At 38.8% G+C, this 23,500-nt stretch overlaps 1 protein-coding gene across 4 annotated transcripts in view; it reads right to left on the bottom strand.

Annotated features, from left to right (window-relative positions):
* Pask (PAS domain containing serine/threonine kinase) overlaps positions 1-23,500 on the bottom strand; it is a 413,885-nt gene that overhangs the window by 213,140 nt on the left and 177,245 nt on the right. For all 4 annotated transcript variants that reach the window (XM_090376045.1, XM_090376047.1, XM_090376046.1 and 1 more), the window contains 2 exons: positions 11,438-11,578; positions 5,312-5,452 (listed from right to left, as the gene is read on the bottom strand). In XM_090376045.1, the coding sequence (XP_090232171.1) occupies positions 5,312-5,452; positions 11,438-11,578 (282 nt within the window). The remainder of the gene's footprint in view (positions 1-5,311; positions 5,453-11,437; positions 11,579-23,500) is intronic.

Raw genomic sequence — 23,500 nt, 5'->3', positions numbered from 1 at the left:
GGTCTCCTGCTCTTAATATCATTAGTGCCAACGTGTACAACTATATCACCTTTTGTGCCCTTAAAAGATGATATCCGCTCTACAACGTCATCAACTTTTGCCCCTGGCAGACATACCCTGGTCCTGTTCCACCTATCCTTTTTACAAAGCATGTTTCCCGTTTCCCTGACAATAGAGTCACCAACAACTACTAGTTCCTTTGGGACCAGCGCATTCTGCCTTGGGGGGTTGCCGCTGTGTTGCGCGATGACCAAGTGCAAGCTCTGGCATTGGTGTGGGTAGCTGAGAGCTTGATGGGCCCCTCACTTGTAATCCTTCGAGGGCATCCACCCTGTCCTTCAATGGTTGAAGGACAGGGTGGATGCCATTCTTCCCACTGACTACATGCAAGGGGCATAAATTCAAATTAGGAAGTATGGTTGCAGGACAGACATGTGGAAGTTTGCCTCCAATAAGTGGGTGGTTGATTGTTGGAACAAACTATTGGTTATTTTGCTAATGCTTTATAAGCTTACTTCCTTGCATCATTTGCCACTACTATTACTAATAATAAGAAGGGTCACGTTTTCCCTATGAGCATTTCACCAATCAAATGCATTATCCGAAATCTAGGTAGTGGACCTGATATGTCTTCAGTTCTGGGCCTCTTTCTTGTAGTGATATCACGCTTGTCTTCTGTCTTTCTGAGGGGGCCGTGTTGTAGTCCTAGAAGGCGTTTGGTTTGGATTATCAGGATTTACAATTTGTAAATCCTGATAATCCAAACTTATCAGTTTTGTTGTGAGTCAGAAGCCTGATAATTCAGGCTTCTCACTCACAACAGAACCTAAAGGAAATCCCACAACTTAGCAAGCAATAAATGCACTAGGAAGTGGAACATCAGGGTTACCCAAGTACATCTGCCAGCCTGAATCTCATCCTTCTGACTATAAGGGTAGGGATGTTGCATCAACGCAGCTAACCCTACTAGCCAAATGATTGTTGGCAAACCAATAGTGCTGGGAGGGAGAAAAAAAAAAAGTAAAATGTTTATGACGTAGTTATTTGTTTTTCAACATTGCAGTATCCCAACCCAATCTTTTCAAAGCAGGGGTCAAAGTGGTGTTTTGAAGCTGGGCCCCTTCAACCAGCAGGATAATCCTTTCTGAATTTCACAGCACACACAGTGGTTTCTTATGATGTTAGCATGAAACCTAAATGTAACCATTCTCTAAGTTAGTGTTTTTTGACCTTCAGCAGACTGTGAGGCACCTGAAAAAATACATGTGAGTATATATATATATATATTTTCTTTATTTTTATTCTATATAAATGTTACATTACTGTAAAAGCAATCCATAAAATCTCACTCATATTGGCATAGACAACACTTATAAATAAATTACGTAAAAATTTATTGCACAGCATGGAATCCCAAGTGACGAGCACAACTGATAAACACTAAGTTAAAAAAAAAAAAAAAAATCCCCCCCTTTCTCAAAAGAAAATTGCCAGAGATAAGAAAGTTAATTCTTAATTGCAATCTAGTTAGCATTAGCAGACGCATTTGATGCAAGAAAGCAATCTTATGCAGCATCAGCCAATAATAAAAAAAAAAAAAAAAAAACCCACTTCCACTTCACCCCTCTGTTCATTCGAAATACCTGTCCAGCTGAGTCTTAATTTATTTAGGCTATCAACTTCCACAACAAGGGATGGAATTCTGTTCCACCAACCAACCGACCGCTGGCTAAAGGCAAATTTCCGCACGTCTATCCTACATCTGTCTTTCCTCAATTTGAATTTATGCCCTCTCAGGTGATTATTCTGAGCAAGAGGGAAGAATCCCATCAGCATTGAGCATGCTCAAACCATTCAAGGCTTTATACACTATCAGATCACCTCGCTGGTGCCCAGTCTCCAGACACTGTAATTTGCAAAACTTAAGCCTTTCTTCGTAAGAGCACCAATTTGTTCCATTCACTAATATTGTTGCTCTTCTCTGTACTTGTTCCAGCAGCTCTACATCCTTCTTGAAATGAGGCCTCCAGACCTGTATATAGTACTCTAGGTGTGGCCTGACCATTGCCTTATACAAGGGAATAATCACCTCCTTATAACTGCTAGAAAAATTCCTATATATCATTGACAATACATGAGCTACTTTTTCAGCCCATCTGCACTGCTCAGAGAACTTCATATCTGCCTGCACAACCACCCCCAGGTCCCTTTCATTCTCTACCACTGTCAGTGTAGTACTACAGAGTTGATACATTGCTCTGGGGTTGCTGTTTCCCATATGTAGTACTTTACATTTGTCAATGTTAAACTTCATTTGCCACCTCGAAGCCCATCTGCTCAACCTTTTCAAATCCTGTTGCAGCAGCATAGTGTCATTAGTGTCCTTGACAACCCTGCCAACCTTCGTATCGTCTGCAAACTTGGACATTAAGCTTCATATACCATCATCAATATCATTTATAAATACAGAAAACAATAATGGACCCCAACACTGAACCCTGAGAGACTCCACTAATAACATTAGTCCACAATGAGCAGTGTCCACTGATTACCACTCTCTGTCTTTTCTCCCTCAACCACCCCTTTATCCTCAGCAGCAAATTATCTCCAATACCACACTGCTCCAATTTGTACAGCAGTCTTCCATGTGCAACAGTATCAAAAGCCTTTCTAAGATCCAAGTATATAATATCAAAGTTATTCCCTGCAGCCAGTTCTTTTGTGACTGCATCATATTATCCAATCAAATTGGTCAGGCAAGACTTCCCTCTAACAAAACCATGCTGTGTCCGAGCTATAACTGAAGTCTTGTCTACATGATCCTGCAGTGCTTCTTTAACCAGTGCCTCCATTAATTTTCCTCGAACAGAAGTTAAACTCACAGGTCTATAATTACTTGCGTCGCCTTTTGATCCTCCTTTGTGAATTGGGGTCACATTTGCACATCTCCAGTCTGTGGGTACCTCCCCTGAGTTCAAGGAAGCTCTCATAATTATGGCTAAGGGTTTGCTTACTTCCTTTGCTGCCTCCTTTAATATAACTGGATAGATCCCATTCACTCCAGGTGCCTTTCTTGTGTTTATCTTCAACAATTTCTCCTCCACTTTACTCTCAGTTATTACAAGATTCTCTAGCTTACTGCCAGAGTTCAATACACCTCTGGCATTGGCATTCCCCTCCCCGAATAACTCCTCATGTGTGAATGTCGATGCAAAATATTCATTTAGTTTGTTAGTTACCTGAGCAGGATCATCAACAGTTGACCCATCGAGATCAAGTGGACCAATCTGATTCATCCCCTTCCTTCTAGAGTTTACATAAGTAAAGAACTCTTTGCTGTTTTTTGTTGCATCCCTTGCCAAAGATTTCTCGTAACCTGCCATCGCCTGCCTAACCTCCTTTGTAATTTGGTTACAGATCAACTTGTACCTATCATAGGCTTCTGTGTCATGTGTTAATCTGTATGTATCCCATGCATTTTTCTTCTCTGCCATATGTCTCATTAGTTCATCTGACATCCCTTTAGGCCTAAACTTTGAACATTATTTCTTAGTTGGTATGTAAAGCCTAGTAGCTTCCAAGATAAGTTCTTTGAATGCTTCCCATTTTGAGTTTGCTGTTGGTAACATCATCAGTTGGTCCCACTGTATAGAATTTAAATACTGTCTCAGTCCATTGTAGTCGCCTTTACGAAAGCAATAACCCTTCCCTTTACCCCTAATGGTAGTTACCTCTTTGAGTAAATCCCACGTCAGCACACTGTGATCACTGCCACCTAGTGGTTCCTTTATCTGTAGATTCTTAATGCATGAAGAATCACTACTGATAATCAAATCAAGAGTATTACTCCCTCTAGTTGCCTCCCGAACATGCTGATGTAGAAAACAATCATCCAATTAATCCCCAAAAGTCTTACTAGTGTGCGAGGGACCAACACCCAAATTCCAGTCAATATTTGGGAAATTAAAATCCCCCAATATAAGACTCTCTGATGTACTGGCCCACTCTATTTCCCTGTACAGTTTCTTATTATTCTCATCAGTCATTAGGCCTATAGCACACTCCTACTCTCAATTTTGATCTCTCAATGCTTACGTCACACCAAACTGACTCGACACTGCACTGTCCAACAATGTCGACTGGTTTCACTTCCTTGGATTTTATGTGTTTCTTAACTAATAGCATAACCCCTCTTCCCTTCCTATCCTGTCTATCCTTTCTGTAGACATTGTACTCCCCAAATTCCAGTTCTGCATCCCTTATATCTGTGTGACACCACGTCTCTGATAACCCAACAATATCTGCCTTTGATGTTTTGAGCAATACCTCAAATTCATCAAATTTATTTACTAAACTCCTAGCATTGGTGTACACGCAAGTATACCTGCACCTGTTTCTATTCTTAGAAATACACAAACCAAGTGTTTATTTGTACCACAATGACTCCCAGTAGTCTCTGAAATATCCTGCATCTTGTGCTTCAGGCTTCTGCTCATTCCAATAGAAGCAGTGCAAGAATCACTTTCACCTCTGCCAGTGGGTACTGTTACTCTATTAGGCTTTGTATTCCCCCCAAGCTAGCAGTTTTTCGACCCACCTAACACTGCCTCGATAGCATCAGCAAATATTCTTGCACCCTTTCTATTTAAGTGTATCCCATCCCTGTAGAAGCAGTCTCTCCTGTTAACAAGTATAGTCCAGGCTGGAAAAATGTCTACCCCTTGAGCCTTGCACAATGTTTCGAGGGCCAAATTGATCGAATAGTTCACATGGTTTGCTGTATCTTATGACTGTACAAGTACAGGACAATTAATAAGCATAGACTGAAAAACCTGAATTAACTCATGAGGAAATCCTACTCCCTTCTCCTTCTTCCCGAAACTGGTTAACTACAGTTCAGACTAAAAGAAGTCTTTAAGAATTCCTCCTCATCTCCAATAGGATTCAAACGCAGACCTTTCCAAATAAATAACAAATAGTAGAAATAAAATCAAAATTGCTATATATTATCTATAATCAATTTCGATTACAGATACATTCTGCTCTCATTAATGGGTAGAATGTGTTTCAGCCTTGCTCTTTAGTGAGAGCAGAATGTCTCTCTCTCTCTCTCTCTCTCTCTCTCTCTCTCTCTCTCTGTGATCAAAATTGAACACTAATAATGCATGCAATTTTTGATTTGTTTTCAACAATCCAAAATAATACTGTAATGATTTGAAAGTTTACATAAAAAGTATACAATATTTAAGAAAATGTGCATTGTTTTGGAAAAAAATCTTATTGTCATATATCACATCCATCATATTTTTACCTGAGGTAATTTATCTGCAGCAGCAGTCTGAGGAAGGACAAGAGAAGGAATCAGATCTGTGATATTAACATCTTCAAGCTCCTGGGGTGTTAAATATCCATGAAGAGTTGCTAAATTGTTGTCATAGTGTAAAAGTTTACCCTGCATACAAAAATAATAATTAAAATAATATTAACTAGATAAACAGTGATATCCACGCAACTATTAAAAAATCTATCTTTCAAATTAATGAATGTGAGATGAATTTTATTGTTAAACATTTATTCCCTTTTCAGTGATATATAATAAAATTTAAGCAAATGTATAATATGCTTATTAACTGATGGCACTTATTCAACCTCTTATACAGGATCAATCAGGCACCTCCGTAGGCAGGCGGGAAACAGCAGCAGTGTGTAGCACACGCTTCTTGATTAGACCGGGGTTCGAGCCCGTCACCACCAAATATGGAGGATGCGGAAAGGTCAGGGAATGACCACCGCATATCCCGGAGTAATATGGCCTTAGTTGCTAATGCTCCTAAAAACCAAATAACAAAAACAACACAGCAACAAGATCAATCTGATCGTGTGTTACCAGAAGTTTTCTGAAAGGTTTTTGAAATGTTGATTACTTTAGTTGCTATTAACTGAAATCTCTATAAGAAAAAAAAAAAGGGGGGGGAAGTGTGGCACAGTACACCACTTCTTGTACTACCACTTCTTGGAACTACTTACACGTCTCTCTCAACCAGTGATCAAACTGGAAAATATTAGCAATTTAAACATTAATATTTGGCTTAAAAAAAAAAAAAAAAGTTTGCATAACACATGATGATATTATACAGAAATTCTCCAACTTATAATCAACAAAGCCTATTGTAGAAAACATTTTTTGAAAGTGTAATGACCAGACTCCCTTGCACTTTACTTAATCCATAAACAGGTACTATCACCCGCTTAGCTCTGAGGAGCGTATTTTCCCCAAGTGGCACTTTTTTAGAACCTTTTATCAGTAAGAAACAAACCAAATTTGCTTATTTCTTCAAACAGGCCTATGGGGCTGGGAAATTCCATACTGCAGTAATTAAAGAGAAATACCAGCCAAGGAATTAAAAATTTTTACTATGAAAATAAAATATAATGAAATACTGTGATACACTATCGGAAGACTAAAATATTACAATAAATTACAATAAAATAAACTACGATAAAACGTTAAAAATATAGTTAAAAATACCAAAGCAATAAAATTATCTAAAATAAACTGAATTAAAAGCGACAAAACCTGAAGCTTTCGGAAACTGCTGTCTCCTTCTTCAACAGTATACTATTACTGCAATGACACATCCTGAAGTAGCAGGCCCATGGTACTCATGCACATGGTCCATCAGACACATGGTCGGCATTCCCCATGCACGCATCGGAAATGGAAGTGGCTCGGGAGCGTGTCAAACAGAACCGGTCATCCCGTCTGAGGACAACCGCCTCAAACAGGGGGTGTAAGCGTATCCCCCGTCCCTGTTAATAGTATTGCGACTGGATGAACCGATTCGCAAGCTCTTGAGCCAGCCATGTGTCTGATGGACCATGTGCATGAGTGCCATGGGCCTGCTACTTAAGGATGTGTCATTGCAGTAATTGTATACTGTTGAAGAAGGAGACAGCAGTCTCTGAAAGCTTCAGGTTTTGTCGCTTTTAATCCAGTTTATTTTAGATAATTTTATTGCTTTGGTATTTTTATCTATATTTTTAATGTTTTATCGTAATTTATTGTAATATTTTAGTCTTCCGATAGTGTATCACAGTATTTCATTATATTTTATTTCTGTATATTTTATTTTCATAGTAAAAAATTTTAATTCCTTGGCTGGTGTTTGTCTTTAATTATTGCTTATTTCTGTAAATTTACAAACACAGATTTATAAGCTGAATGAGGAATATTGTAAAATAAACTGAAAAAAAAAAACACTTGAGGTTAAGCAGGAGATTATCTATCAATAACAGACCTTTGAAATGTAACTTCTTTTTTGCTACAGTATATAATTTTGCCTCTTAAGAAAATTATTTGTAAAACCAGTCACCTGCCTTCAGCATTAGACTTTCAATATACTGGAGGAGTAGTCTTTGTACACTCCTTTGCATCCTTGGCTGACCAACAAAGGTTTGAGTTTACAATCACCAACTATATTACCAATCAGTAAAATTATTAGCGAAAATTATCAGTAAGCGTTAGGAGCTGAATAAGTGACACTATTAGGGAATTCAAAAAAACTTGATGTTAATTAAGTTGTAGATCATCAAGGAAGGCAGATACATAGGGGTGAAAAAACTTTTACTGCACCAATAATGTACTGTCATCCATTACTGTACCTTGCTTCTCTGGAATAATTGTGGTCTGGTGCAGAGGCTTTAATATGTTGTATAATTCTTTTCTTTGTCCACAATAACTGTTGTAATACTTTGGCCTGTCATTTAATACCTTAAAATCAAGAATGCTCTTCTCCACTCAGGCATCCTATTCCAATATAGACCCATTATGTCTATACCGAAAACTCGATTTGCATCACAGTCCCCCAAATGAATTACCTCTGTAAAGGTCTTAGGAGAGTCCTTGCTGCAAGACTAACTGCACTAGCAGCCTTAATACTATGAATATTATTTTAAGACTTGAACTTCAACAACCAATCGTAACTGGCACTAAACGTTTCCTCACTTTTTTTTTTTTTTTTTTGGTAGTTGTTGGCGCATAGGCTTCTGTGGCCATAATGCACCTCCCAAGGTTTTTGCAGTACTTTGATCCAAGCCCGAGGCGGGAATCAAACCCGCGACCTTGGGGTTGCCAGGCAAGCACTTTACCCACCCGGCTAGCCCGGTCAGCTTTCCTCACTAGAACTTTAACATTGTCACAGAGGTTTAAAGCTTTTTTCTGAATCAACTTAAGGCATATTAGCATGCATTTCTGATTCTGATCTTCCAACAATAAACACTAAGTTCTCCATCTCATCCATTACTATACATTCCCGCTTTGTATTAATCAAGGCTCACATTGGTGCAGAGGCTTAAACACGTTGCATAATTCATTCTTCATCCACAAAAATTGTTGCAGTACTTGAACGATTCACACCAAAAATACAAACAACTTTCACTATTTTTTTATTAATTATTATGGCATTTTATTAAATCCATTTTTCTTCAATGGTTACAATCATTCTTTTCATTCATTTTTCTTTCCATTCATAGCAGTGATGCAAATAGCACAAATTTTTAGTATTAGTAAGGCAAATGATATAAGAAAAATTTGTACTGCATGGGGGAACATCACCTGTCCATCCCCTCTAATAGTCTTCCTTAAATTTATTCAACCTACTCACATCTGCAACACCAATGAAAGTTTGTTCTAGCAATCTATTACTCTCTGGCTGAAAGCAAATTTTTGTTTATTTTACTTTATTTTATTGAAATAGACCATGCACTACAGAGCATCTAGTTACAGTGCATATGTAACAGAATTAAAATAATTAGAAGAATAACAAAAACAGTAATGAATATAATAATAAAATAATAAATTAGGAATATACCAGGATTGGGGGGGGGGGGAAGCTTAACTACACCATATCACTTACAGCACCAAGGGAAGGTGCATTTTATAAACTTGAGATCAGCTAGGGTTCCTTTTACATCAAGAGTATTCAACAAAAGTAAACACAGCTATATAGTAATATGAGCGGTATAATTTCCTAAGGAGAGGTACAATATGAAGTTACTCTGGTGAGCTTCGAGTTTTTTTTTTGAGCAAATTTTCCTATAGGGATTGCAAACAACAGAGGCATATGTGATGAATGGTAAAATGGTTGCTTTGTACAGAAGGACAGCATATATGTAATCTTTCAAGTGGAAAAAATTCCTCTTGATCACTCCAATTATTTTAAAAATTTACTAATAATATGGCTGATGCGGTTGTTAAATTAGCAGTTGCTTGTGAAAATTTCTCCTAAATTGGTAATGTGATCACTTGTTTGAATACACACTTAACTAATATGGTAGCAATTTGATAATATTAACTGATCTGGAAGTTGAAAAACAACAAATTGGCACAACTTTTCTGCACATCTATCCTGAAACAAATCCTTTTTCAATTTAAATTTGTAATTTGTGTGTCATCTAAGAAGGAGTAAGGATGCCATTAGCAATTAGTTTGCTAAACCCATTTAAAGCCTTAAACACTTCCATCAGGTTTCCTCACAGGTGCTTTGTTTCCAAGCACTGTAATTTGCAGAACTGGTGTTTCACAGTAAGAGTATCCTTTCATGCTCTTAACCAATCTTCTTACTTTTACAGGAAGCCCACTTGCAGTGTTGTTGGGAACATCACGATTGGATAGTGGAACAATGGAAGGAAGTCATGTGAGCAGGTGAACCATGATCGAACTGATGGACCCTGCTTGCTTTGTTAAGACAACCCAAGCATCTGAAGGTGGTATTATGATATGGGGAATGTTTTGTTCGCACAGAATGGGTGGAAGGTTGAATATAATCCAAGGAGTACTTGAATTTTGTATCAGCTCTGCTGCACCCTGCAATGTTATACTTTTATCCTGAAGGTGATGGCTACTTTATGGATGACAATGCAACAGTGCATCATGCAAGAATGGTTTGGCAAACATGACGCAGATTTCCACCATCTTTCCTGGCCTCCACATTCACATGATCCCAATGTTACTGAGAGAATGTGTGGGATATGCTAGAGAACTATTCGGCAAGAAAGCGCTCTTCTTTCAACTTTGTTGCAGCTACGCAATATTTTGCTGGAATAATGGTTACAATTACACCAAAATGCACTAAAACACCATACAAAAACCATGCTATGCTGCACACCTGCTGTTGATACTGAATATTTTTTTGGCCAGTGTAAGTACAATAAACATAAGGAAATATAAATTCGGGTCATAAGATGATTTAACAAACAATAAGAAATGGTTGCTTAACACTTTCACTGCCTGCTTTTTGACCAAGAATTGAAAACCAAGGGATTGGGTTAATCTGGATTGGAGAGAGCAGAGACACTTTTGAACTTCTTTCTCACTATGGCAGAAGTATCAGCCTCTGGCAAAGGTTACTTGACAAAAATATCTGCTTTTTCAAATTGGAAGAAAAAGTTCTAAAAGTAGGGGAGTTTCCCTTTCAAGCAGATTAAAAACCTAATGCAGAATATTCGCATTAGGAAGCAGCAAATGTGTTAAATTGGCATGCCTTACCTCCACAGATTCTGCCATAAAAGACTGATTTAATCCTCTAACCATGTTTTCAATTTTCAGTCATGAAATATGGCAAAATTGCAAGCTTATTGATATTGTTTAAAATCATACATTTATAAATTATGCCTTCTATAACGTTTTTGAGGGAACCTTAATGAACCCCAAGTTAAGATGCTACCCTAATCTACATAAAGTTCATGTTTTTCTGTATGTACATTTTTAAAAAAATATAATGAAGTATGTTTTAAATTTGTTTGTCTTGTGCACACAGAACATGTATCTCAGTAACTCATTTAAAAATTACTCTGCATGTATATAATTTTTATTGCAGGTACTATTTGTAATAAATACTGCAGAGTAATAATTGAATTGAGTATGGGTAGCAAATAGTTATTCAAGTGTCTAGCACTATACCAGATGGTGCTCTGCTCACATGAAAGATTGGGTCCCCCTATCTTTACCAACCCATTAAAAGAACACATAATTTGTAAACTAAGGCCAATTAACATTTGTACAATTTATACTAACTGAAAAAAAGAGAAGAGAAATTAATAAGTTTTCAGTTTGGGTTCACTGGTTCATTTTCATTGTTCAAGTTCTGCTCCAAATAAAACTATCAAGACTTTTGTAGTTTTGAATCAATACCCTCTGCTTTACATAACACAAAAAGCAGAAAGGCACAAAACTCTAGAATTTGAAAAAAATACATTAAGATAACAGACAGATAAATAACGTCCTTTATTTGAACTTTAATAGGTTTTGCTGCTTTCCTACAAGTCTATCAATGATAGTGCAAAATGATTTACCGTAAGAAAATAATGATTTTCTAATTTAATTACAATTGTTCAATAAAAGTATCACAGCAGGAATTATAACAAGAGTATATCTTACCTTGTTATTAAAAGTAACAATGGCAGTTGTTCGTTCGACAGGTTCCATCACAACCAAACAACGAGGTTCTGCATTAGTGGGAAGCTTTCTCATCCAAACAGAAACTGGAGTTATTTCTTTATCAGAACTAACAAGATCCATCTATTCAACGAAAGAAAAAAATTAATTCAAAGCTCAATAACTATGAAACAATTATATTCTTTAAAAGTATTTAAAAATGCGAATACAGAAGTGCCAATGTCACTTTTCTAACTCTGCAATTTCAGTAGTACCACTTGAAACTTTAATATATTATGAATTATGATGTAAATAGATCAAAACTGAAGTTCTAAAATTATTTTTTAAGCCTATTTGTAAAATTAGAGCCTAAAATTTCTCGTTACATGAATGTAACACTGGGCATACAGCATTGAACTGCTGTTGTGCTAACGCAACATTGAGCACATTGTGCCTACTCCAGAATTTTACATTGCATTACTTAAGTTGGAAATGGAATAGAAATGAAAATGGATGTTTCATATTTTTATTGAACAAATAAAGGCATAAACTAAAAACTGGACAAACAATAATCCTAATCCTGATTTTTGTGGTATGCAACAGAACATTTCCAAATGCAAAGGAATATTACGTTTCTTGCAAATATGTATAGTTTGATTATGGAATTTCTTGCATCTTCGCCTTTTTTTTGGTTTACTTTCAACAATGTCATGACTCACTTTGTCATCTAGCACTATTTTTCCCCCAGTCCAGACTGATTGTTGTAGTCAACACAATTTTCTCTTTGATATTTTCCTTAATATAAATCAATGGCAAATACATAGCCTAGAGGAAATGCAACAACCCATCCTTTATATCTCTATTGTATGGGCTTTCTGTGAATAAACTGCTTCGTGGGATGTCGTCCATAGTACAGAATCATTGACTCACCAATGGATAAATTTGATGGTCCAAGAGTTGTGCCACAAGAGAAAATTTTTATTCAAAATGTCCATTAATGGACACACTGGCAAACTTCCTTCCATTTTTTGACATTTATTCAAAGTGTGAAAATACTTCATTATCTCTTCAAATTTGTTTCGCTGAATCGAATTCGCTACCAGTTCATTACGCGTGTCTAACTCAGTAGACCAATACAACCTGTGTCATGACACACTGCAGTATCCAGAAAGTAAAAATATCGCAATGAAAATTTTCATCTTGTCAGTTGACAATGTAAATAGGTGGTTACTTGCTTGAGCTGCATAATTCACTGTTTTGATTGTTAACTGATCTATGGCATCATTATTCAAGAGTTCAAATATTTCATGAGGAGCACATGGAACATCAGCAAACGATGGTTTATATGAACACTTTCCAAAATTAATCTCCTTTTGAGGAAGATCCACAATGCACCACTGTCAGAGTTTCAACATCTTTGCAGCAATTGTATCAACAGATTCTGGTAGTGCTGAAGCTCTTTCACTAATTGAAGCTTGAGAAATAATCTGATTTCCAGGCAGGTTTTCCAATTGAACATCTTCATTCCTTGAATCTTCATCGGTGATGCCATCATTTACTGGAGGTGAAACGTAAACGTTTATTTCTTTCTTAGTTTCAATGACTGGGTTCTGATCTTCATGTAGATGTAAATCATTATCACTGTCTGACTTGTGGCTTGAAAAGTGAAAAATAGGCTTTTAGAAAACAGGCCTTGTGCATTGGGTTGCATTATATCATCAAAGTTTCTTGCAACAACCGACTAACTGGTTAAAATAAATTTATTAAAATAAAAATGATATATAGATAAAACAGAAATAAAATAAGATAAAAGCATTAAAATACATTGTAGCTTTCGAAGCAAAGTGCCTCTTCATCAGCTAGTCTGTGTGAATGGTGTACTTCAGTATATATTGATGGTTACAATAGCACAAGTCAGCTGGGCATGATCATGTATCACAAGTCTGGTGTCGGTAAAGCAGAATATGTACACATGATGATCACTAGCATCACTGCACTGCAATACAGTACATTCTATAATAGGATGTAAGTGTACTCCCCTCGTCCGATTCATAGTACTATTATTGGTGGCTATGTGTAGTGCTTCAAACCATAAGCGCTGGCCGTAATCACGTGAATAGTCAACGATTTCAATATCCCCGTTGGGGATCAAGATTTGCTGCTCAATCCAATAATGTTCGGCGACTGTGGAGCGTTCAAAATTAGCACGCAGAGCCACATGCTCAGCTTGCAGAGCATGTGGCTCTGCGTGCTAATTAGCATGTGGCTAATTAGCAATGGTTCAAAATTAGCATGCAGAGCCACCGAACTCCTGTGACCATATGAGGTGTGCTTGCTTTGGCTTTGGTTTGAAACGTTGGGAATCTGGATTGGTAGCGTTCATCAAGATCTGAAAAGGATCTTCATGAACAAATCCAGGCTCATGCAAGAATTAAGAGGTTTGGTCCCTCCTCCTATATTTTCTACAGTGGTTCATGTTTTGTGTTCCCAAGCCATGCGTGTGACTGAAGCATATCGTGTATGTCAGCAGAATAAATTTAACATTTTATTACAAGAATCATATACTGCTAGGAACACACATATGAGAGATAACTCGCAGTTTGTTTTGAACTTGAGTAGCAAACAATTATCTAAGGAGCAATATGATCTCTTGACCCTCCATGAAGTTTGCGGTCCTTCCTTGTAAACCTCCCATTACACATTTGGCTATGGGTGTGGAAGCATCTCTCGACAAGCTACCTGAAGAGACTGCTTACGTAATTTGCTTTAAAACAGGTTCGATTTTGCAGCACATCTGGCCTATTACTAATAACCTCAGACGATGTCAATGAGAAGCTCTTTCTTCTTTGTGCAAAGATGGCACTATTTTAGTTTTGCCTGCAGATAAGGAGCGGTGCACAGATGTCCTGGACAACAGTCCAGTGACTCGGGGGAGAACTGAGGGGGGCGATTCTCCAACGCATCACAGCCTTAAAAAAATGTGCAACTTGTGAAATGTTTGCCGAACTCGATGAAACGGAACATAATCTAGCCAAGGAGGATGTCTTTGTGTGTGCCAGGTGCAGAGAGTGTCTAGAAATTAGGCGTCAGCTCAGCATTCTGATGGGCATCTATGAGAGCTTGAGGTGTAGGGCAGATGCCCTACACCTCAAGCTCTCATAGATCAAGCACAGACCAGGCTGAAAAAAATTTTATCCCTTGAGCCTTGAACATTTCATCCAGGGCTGAATTGATTGACAAGGCTCTCATCATGTAGTCCGTCCTATTGTGTCTGGACAGAATTGCAGACATTTTCAAATTTTACCCTAATTCACGGCTTTTTTGCAACGTTGACCTGTACTTGTTAAGTAAATCTGCAGAGCTCCTACTCTTAATGTCATTGGTGCCAACGTGTACAACAATATCACACTTTGTGTCCTTAAAAGATGATATAGGCTTTACAACATCAACTTTTGACCCTGGCAGACATACCCTGGTCCTATTCCATCTATCCTTTTAAACGATATATTCCCCGTCTCCCTGACAATAGAGTCACCGACAATGCTGAGCTGACAATAGAGTCAGCTCAGCATTCTGATGGGCATCTATGAGAGCTTGAGGTGTAGGGCAGATGCCCCTGAAGAAATTAATGAGAGGCCCGTCAAGCCCTCAGCTGCCCAACTCAATTCCAGAGCTTACTCCTGGGCATCAGGCAACACACAGTGGCAACCTCCAAAGCAGAATGCACTAGTCCCACAGGAGTTAGTTATTGTCGGTGACTCTATTGTCAGGGAGACGGGGAATATATCGTTTAAAAGGATAGATGGAATAGGACCAGGGTATGTCTGCCAGGGTCAAAAGTTGATGATGTTGTAAAGCCTATATCATCTTTTAAGGACACAAAGTGTGATATTGTTGTACACGTTGGCACCAATGACATTAAGAGTAGGAGCTCTGCAGATTTACTTAACAAGTACAGGTCAACGTTGCAAAAAAGCCGTGAATTAGGGTAAAATTTGAAAATGTCTGCAATTCTGTCCAGACACAATAGGACGGACTACATGATGAGAGCCTTGTCAATCAATTCAGCCCTGGATGAAATGTGCAAGGCTCAAGGGATAAAATTTTTTTCAGCCTGGTCTGTGCTTGTTAACAGGAGAGACTGCTTCTACAGGAATGGGATACACTTCAATAGAAAGGGTGCAAGAATATTTGCTGATGCTATCAAGGCAGTGTTAGGTGGGTCGGAAAACTGCTAGCTTGGGGGATTCACAGACTAAAAGTTTAAAAGTAGCTGCAGGCAGATGTGAAGGTGATGCTTGCACTACTACTATTAGAATAAGCAGGGGTGTGGAGCGAGGGGTGTTGGGGGTTTCAGGGACTGATGGCAGTCATCATGAAACAGGTGGGTATATGGGATGTGTTAGGGTAACTAATAATAAGAATAGGTACATGTATACTTGCATGTATACCAATGCTAGAAGTATAGTGATTAAATTTGATGAATTTGAAGTGTTGGTCAAGACATCAAAGGCGGATACTGTTGCGATAGCAGAGACGTGGTGTCACACAGATACAAGCAATGCAGAAATGGAATGTGGTGAGTACAATGTGTACAGAAAGGATAGACAGGATAGAAAGAGAGGTGTTATGCTGTTAATTAAGAAAAACATAAAATCAAAAGAAGTGCATCCAGTTGATATAGACGAACAGTGCACTGTTGAGTCAGTTTGGTGTGACATAAGCACTGCGAAAGCAAAAATTAGAGTAGGAGTGTGTTATAGGCCTAATGACTTGAATGAGTACAATGAACAATTGTACAGAGAAATAGAGTGGGCTAGTAAATCGGAATGTCTTATAATAGGGGATTTTAACTTCCCAGATATAGACAGGAACTTATGGGTTGGTCCCTTGCACACTAGTAAGACTTTTGTGGATTTATTGGATGATGGTTTTCTGCAGCAGCATGTTCAAGAGGCAACCAGAGAGGGTAATACTCTTGATCTGGTTATCACCAGTGATCATTCGTGTATTAAGAATTTGCAGATAAAGGAACACTAGAGGGCAGTGATCACAGTGTACTGATGTGGGATTTACTTAAAGATATAATTACCATCAGGGGTAAAGGAAAGGGTTTTTGCTTCCGTAAAGGTGAGTACAGTGGTCTCAGACAGTTTTTAAATTCTGTACAGTGGGACCAACTGATGATGTTACCAACAACAAATTCTAAGTGGGAAGCATTCAAGGAATTAATAGTGGAAACTACTAAACGTTACATATCTGTTAAGAAATATTGTTCAAGGTTTAGGCCTAAATGGTTGTCAAATGAACAAATGAGACTGGTGGCAGAGAAGAAAAATGCATGAGATGCATATAAATTATCAGGCGACACAGAAGCCTATGATATATATAAGCTAGTCTGTAATCAAGTCACAAAGGAGGTTAGGCAGGCAAAGGCAGAATACGAGAAATTTTTGGCAAAGGATGCTAAGAAAAACAGCAAGGATTTCTTTACTTATAAAAAAAAACTCTAAAAGGAAGAGGATGAATCTGATTGGTCCACTTGATATCGATGGTTCGACTGTTGATGATCCTGCTCAGATAGCAAACAAACTCAATGAGTATTTTGAATCGACATTCAAACATGAGGAGTTATTAAGGTTTGAAAATGCCACAAGGTTATCAAATTGTAACAGGGTGCTTAATGATTTTGTAATAACTGAGAACAAAGTGGAGGAGAAATTGTTGAAGTTAAACATAAGAAAGCCACCTGGGGTGGATGGGATCTATCCAGTTATATTAAAGGAGGCAACAAAATAAGTAAGCAAACCTTTAGCCATAATTATGAGAGCATCCTTGAACTGAGGGGATGTCCCCACGGACTGGAGATGTACAAATGTGTCCCCAATTCACAAAGGGGGATTGAAAGATGACACAAGTAATTACAGACCATTTAGTTTAAATTCTGTTCCAGGTAAAATAATGGAGTCACTGGTTAAAGATGCATTGCAAGATCATCTAGACAAGACTGCAGCAATAATTTAGACACAGCATGGGTTTGTTAAAGGAAAGTCTTATCTGACAAATTTGATAGGATATTATGATGTGGTTACAAAGGAACTGGATGCAAAAAATAATTTTGATATCATATACTTGGATTTCAGGAAAGCTTTTGAAACTGTTGTGCATGGAAGACTACTGTACAAATTGGAGCAGAATGGTATTAAGGGTAAGTTGCTACAATGGATAAAAGGATGGTTGAGTGGGAGAAGACAGAGGGTGGTAATTAATGGGTGCTGCTCTTCATGGACTAATGTTATTAATGGAGTCCCACAGGGTTCAGTGTTGGGTCCTCCGTTGTGTTATATATTTATCAATGATATTGATGAAGGTACATCAGGCTTAGTATCGAAGTTTGAAATTGATACAAAGGTTGGCAGGGTTGTTAATGACAGTAATGGCAGTGTGTTAGTGCAACAGGATCTATAAAAATTTGGGCAGATGGGCTGAGAAGTGGCAACTGAAGTTTAACATTGATAAATGCAAAGTACTGCATATGGGTAGAAGTAACCCCAGAGAAGCATACCAACTGTGTGGTACTTAGCATTAGCATTAGTAGAGGCATTTGATGCAAGAAAGCAAGCTTATGCAGCATCATCCAAAAAAAAAAAAAAAAAAAACCCACTTCCACTTCACCCCTCTGTTCGTTCAAAATACCTGTCCAGCTGAGCCTTAAACTTATTTAGGCTATCAACCTCCACCACGAGGGATGGAAGTCTGTTCCACCAACCAACCACCCGCTGGCTAAAGGCAAATTTCTGCCCGTCTATCCTACATCTGTCTTTCCTCAATTTGAATTTATGCCCTCTCAGGTGATTTTTCTGAGCTAGAGGAAGAATCCCATCAGCATTGAGCATGCTTAAACCATTCAAGGCTTTATACACCTCTATCAGATCACATCGCTGGTGCCTAGTCTCCAGACACTGTAATTTGCAAAACTTAAGCCTTTCTTCGTAAGAGCAATCCTTTGTTCCATTCACTAATCTTGTTGCCCTTCTCTGTACTCGTTCCAGCAGCTCTACATCCTTCTTGAAATGAGGCCTCCAGACCTGTATACAGTACTCTAGGTGTGGCCTGACCATTGCCTTATACAATGGAATAATCACCTCCTTATCCCTGCTGGAAAAATTCCTGTATATCATTGACAATACTCCATGAGCTACTCTTGCAGCCCGTCTGCACTGCTCAGAGAACTTCATATCTGCCTGCACAATAACCCCCAAGTCCCTTTCATTCTCTACCACTGTCAGTGTAGTACCACAGAGTTGATACGTTGCTCTGGGGTTGCTGTTTCCCATGTGTAGTACTTTACATTTGTCAATGTTAAACTTCATTTGCCACCTCTCAGCCCATCTGCTCAACCTTTCCAGATCCTGTTGCAGCAGCATAGTGTCAGTAGTGTCCTTGACAACCCTGCCAACCTTTGTATCATCTGCAAACTTGGACATTAAGCTTGATATACCATCATCAATATCATTTATAAATACAGAAAACAATAATGGACCCAACACTGAGCCCTGAGGGACTCCACTAATAACATTAGTCCACGATGAGCAGTGTCCATTGATTACCACTCTCTGTCTTCTCCCCCTCAACCACCCCTTTATCCATAGCAGCAATTTGCCTCCAATGTCACACTGCTCCAATTTGTGTAGCAGTCTTCCATGTGCAACAGTATCAAAAGCCTTTCTAAGATCCAAGTATATAATATCAAAGTTATTCCCTGCATCCAGTTCTTTTGTGACTGCATCATAGTATCCAATCAAGTTGGTCAGGCAAGACTTCCCCTTAACAAAACCATGCTGTGTCTGAGCTATAACTGAAGTCTTGTCTAAATGATCCTGCAGTGCTTCTTTAACCAGTGCCTCCATTAATTTTCCTGGAACAGAAAGTTAAGCTCACAGGTCTATAATTACTTGTGTCAGCCTTTGATCCTCCTTTGTGAATTGGGGTCACATTTGCACATTTCCAGTCTATGGGTACCTCCCCTGAGTCCAAGGAAGCTCTCATAATTATGGCTAAGGGTTTGCTTACTTCCTTTGCTGCCTCCTTTAATATAACTGGATAGATCCCATCCACCCCGGGTGCCTTTCTTGTGTTTATCATCAACAGTTTCTCCTCCACTTTACTCCCAGTTATTTCAAGATTCTGTAGCTTACTGCTAGAGTTGAATACACCTCTGGCATTCCCCTTGCTGAATAACTCCTCATGTGTGAATGTCGATGCAAAATATTCATTTAGTTTGTTAGCTACCTGAGCAGGATCATCAACAGTTGACCCATCAATATCAAGTGGACCAATCTGATTCATCCCCTTCCTTCTAGAGTTTACATAAGTAAAGAACTCTTTGCTGTTTTTCTTTGCATCCCTTGCCAAGGATTTCTCGTAATCTGCCTTCGCCTGCCTAACCTCCTTTGTAACTTGGTTGCATATCAACTTGTATCTATCATAGGCTTCTGTGTCGTGTTAATTTGTAAGTATCCCATGCATTTTTCTTCTCTGCCATATGCCTCATTAGTTCATCTGACATCCATTTTGGCCTAAACCTTGAACAATATTTCTTAGTTGGTATGTAAAGCCTAGTAGCTTCCAAGATAAGTTCTTTGAATGCTTCCCATTTTGAATTTGCTGTTGGTAACATCATCAGTTGGTCCCACTGTATAGAATTTAAATACTGTCTCAGTCCATCGTAGTCGCCTTTACGGAAGCAATAACCCTTCCCTTTACCCCTAATGGTAGTTACCTCTTTGAGTAAATCCCACTTCAGCACACTGTGATCACTGCCACCAGTGGTTCATTTATCTGCAGATTCTTAATGCATGAAGAATGACTGCTGATAATCAAATCAAGAGTATTACTCCCTCTAGTTGCCTCCCGAACATGCTGATGTAGAAAACAATCATCCAATAAATCCACAAAAGCCCTGCTAGTGTGTGAGTAACCAGCCCCCAAATTCCAGTCAATATCTGGGAAATTAAAATCCCCCATTATAAGACTGTCTGATTTACTGGCCCACTCTATTTCCCTGTACAGTTCCTTATTATACTCATCAGAGTCATTAGGCCTATAGCACACTCCTACTCTCAATTTTGATCTCCCAATGCTTATGTCACACCAAACTGACTCAACACTGCACTGTCCAGCGATGTCGACTGGCTTCACTTCCTTGGTTTTTATGTGTTTCTTACTAATAGCATAACCCCTCCCTATCCTGTCTATCCTTTCTGTAGACATTGTACTCCCCAAATTGCAGTTCTGCATCCCTTATATCTGTGTGACACCATGTCTCTGATATCCCAACAATATCTGCCTTTGATGTTTTGAGCAATACCTCAAATTCATCAAATTTATTTACTAAACTCCTAGCATTGGTGTACACGCAAGTATACCTGCACCTGTTTCTATTCTTAGCTACCCTAACACAACCCATGTGTTTACTTGTACCGCAATGGCTCCCAGCAGTCTCTGAAATACCATGCATCTTGTTTTTCAGGCTTCTGCTCATTCTAATAGAAGCAGTGCAAGAATCTCTTTCACCTCTGCCAGTGGCTACTGTCAATCTATTGGTCTTTGTCTCACTCACTCACTTCACTTAAGGAGGTAGAAAATGAAAAATACCTTTCAGTAATTGTGCAGTGATATGAAGTTTTCTGACAATGCAGACAGGCTGCCAGGGCAGGTCATGGGGTGTTGTCAATGATATACAGGAATTTTGTTAGCAGGGAAAAGGAGGTGATTGTCCCTCTGTATAAGGCAATGGTCAGGCCACGCCTTGAGTACTGTGTGCAGGTCTGGAGCCCTCATTTTAGGAAGGATGTAGATTTGCTTGAGCGGGTACAGAGAAGAGTAACAAGATTGGTGAGGGGAAATAAGGGATCCTCTTACCAGGAAAGGCTTAAGTTCTGCAAATTGCGGCAGCTGGAGACTAGGCACCTGCGTGGTGATCTGATCGAGGTGTATAAGGCCTTGAACGCTGAATTCTGATGGGATTCTTCCTCTTGTTCAGATTATGAACCTAAGAGGGCATAAATTGAAATTGAGGAAGGACAGATGTAGAATAGATGTGCGGAAATTTGCGTTTAGCCAGCGGTTGGTTAATTGCTGGAACAAACTTCCATCTGTCGTTATGGAAGTTGATAGGTTAAATAAATTTAAGGAGGAACTGGACAAATATTAAAGGGGATTGTTTTGTAATTTTTTTTTGGCTGATGCTGCATAAGCTCATACGCTTGATTTCTTGCATCACATGCCACTACTAGTCGGAGTATATTTGTAAAGCCCTCGCTCTATTACAGGATTGGGAGGTTTATGAAACTGTGCAAGACTTCCCTGTTAAGTGTTGGAGAAGTTGGAATCTAAAGTTAATAAACTTGTGAATGCATGGTTTTTAGCTAATAAGATTACCAAGAACGTCCATTGGAAGCTTCATGCGACAGGTTGTCGACTCCCGCAGTTTTATGCGCTTCCAAATATCCATAAACCTGATATTCCTTAACGGCCCATTGTTTCTTGTTGTCATACACCTACGTATGAACTTTCTAAACATGTTGCCAAGTTATTAGCACTCCTTGTTGGGAAAACTGTTTACACTGTTTCCAGTAGTATGCATTTTCTGTATATTATTAAAGATTTTATTATTTCTGAGAGCGAGGTTATGGTCTCCTTTGATGTGGTTTCTTTGTTCACTTCTGTTCCTGTACAACAGGCTATTGCCTGCGCAAGATGTCTTTTGAGCAGGGATACCACATTGGGAGATAGAACCTCGCTCTCTACAGATGATATTTGTATTGCTCTCAATTTGTGTTTAATGGGGGGGAATGATCATGTTCAATGATTCTCTGATTTGGCCAAATACAGGGCACAGCTATGGGTGCCCCTGTTAGTCCTATTGTGGCCAATATCGCCATGGAGGAACTTGAGAGTCAGTTTTTCCTGAACGTATCTATTCCTATCACTCTTTGGTGTCGTTATGTTGACGATATTTTTGAAATTGCACCCCGGGGATCGAATCTGGGCTGCTGCAATATCTCAATTCCCTGTCGCCCGTCATTCAGTTTACAATTGAACTAGAGGTTGATAATACCCTTCCTTTTTGGGATGTGTTAGTCCAATGCGTGGATTCGCATTTAGTAACTTCTGTTTTTAAGAAGCCAATGTGTGCAGGCCAATTTATCAATTATGGCTCTGCGCATGCCCCTGGTCATTTATGTAATACTGCTGGTACTTTATTCTCTCGCGCTTGGATGCACTCTAGTTCGACCGGTGACAGACAATTGGAGATTTCTAAAATTCGGGTGGAGCTTTCAAATTGCAGCTATCCACCTCATGTTCGAGATAGATGTGAACTTCAGGCTCACGAATTTTTTACGAAATCTGACCCACCTCACGTCAATCAATTTATCTCTACCACCTACATCCCCTATTATCCATGCATGTTGGACCGTCTTGTTAGGATTTTGCGTCTCCATCATATATGATGTATGTTCGTGTCAGACGGCACCTGGGATTTCTCCCATCTCCGCATCATCATATATGATGTGTGCAACTTCCGGGGAGGAAATTACAACCTATTATTTCCAAGGTGAAAACACCTGTTCCTCCTTTCCTATGGAGTGGTTCTGTACACCGTATTACGTGTTTGGATTGTGTGTGTGTTATGTAAGCGAGTTTGGTAGAAGATTGAAAGATCGGGTTTCTGAGCATGAGGTGGCTCTGCGAACCACTAATTTTGAACCCTCCACAGTCGCTGAACACTACTGGGTTGAGCAGCATAATCTTGATCCCCAACGGGATATTGAAATTGTCGACTATTCACATGATTACCGCCAGTGCTTGTGGCTTGGAGCACTGCACATAGCCACCAATAATAGTACTATGAATCGGACGAGGGGAGTACACTTACACCCTATTATAGAATGTACTGCATTGCAGTGCAATGATGCTAGCGATCATCACTTGTATATAATTCTACTTTACCGACACCAGACTTGTGATATATGATCTTGTGCTATTGTAACCATCAATATA

Source organism: Mastigoproctus giganteus, chromosome 6 (genome assembly GCF_048544385.1).
Source record: "Mastigoproctus giganteus isolate SK-2022 chromosome 6, ASM4854438v1, whole genome shotgun sequence".
NCBI lineage: Eukaryota > Metazoa > Arthropoda > Arachnida > Uropygi > Thelyphonidae > Mastigoproctus > Mastigoproctus giganteus.
The sequence above is the reverse complement of the archived record's forward strand: the minus strand, read 5'-3'. Positions and strand labels throughout refer to the sequence as shown.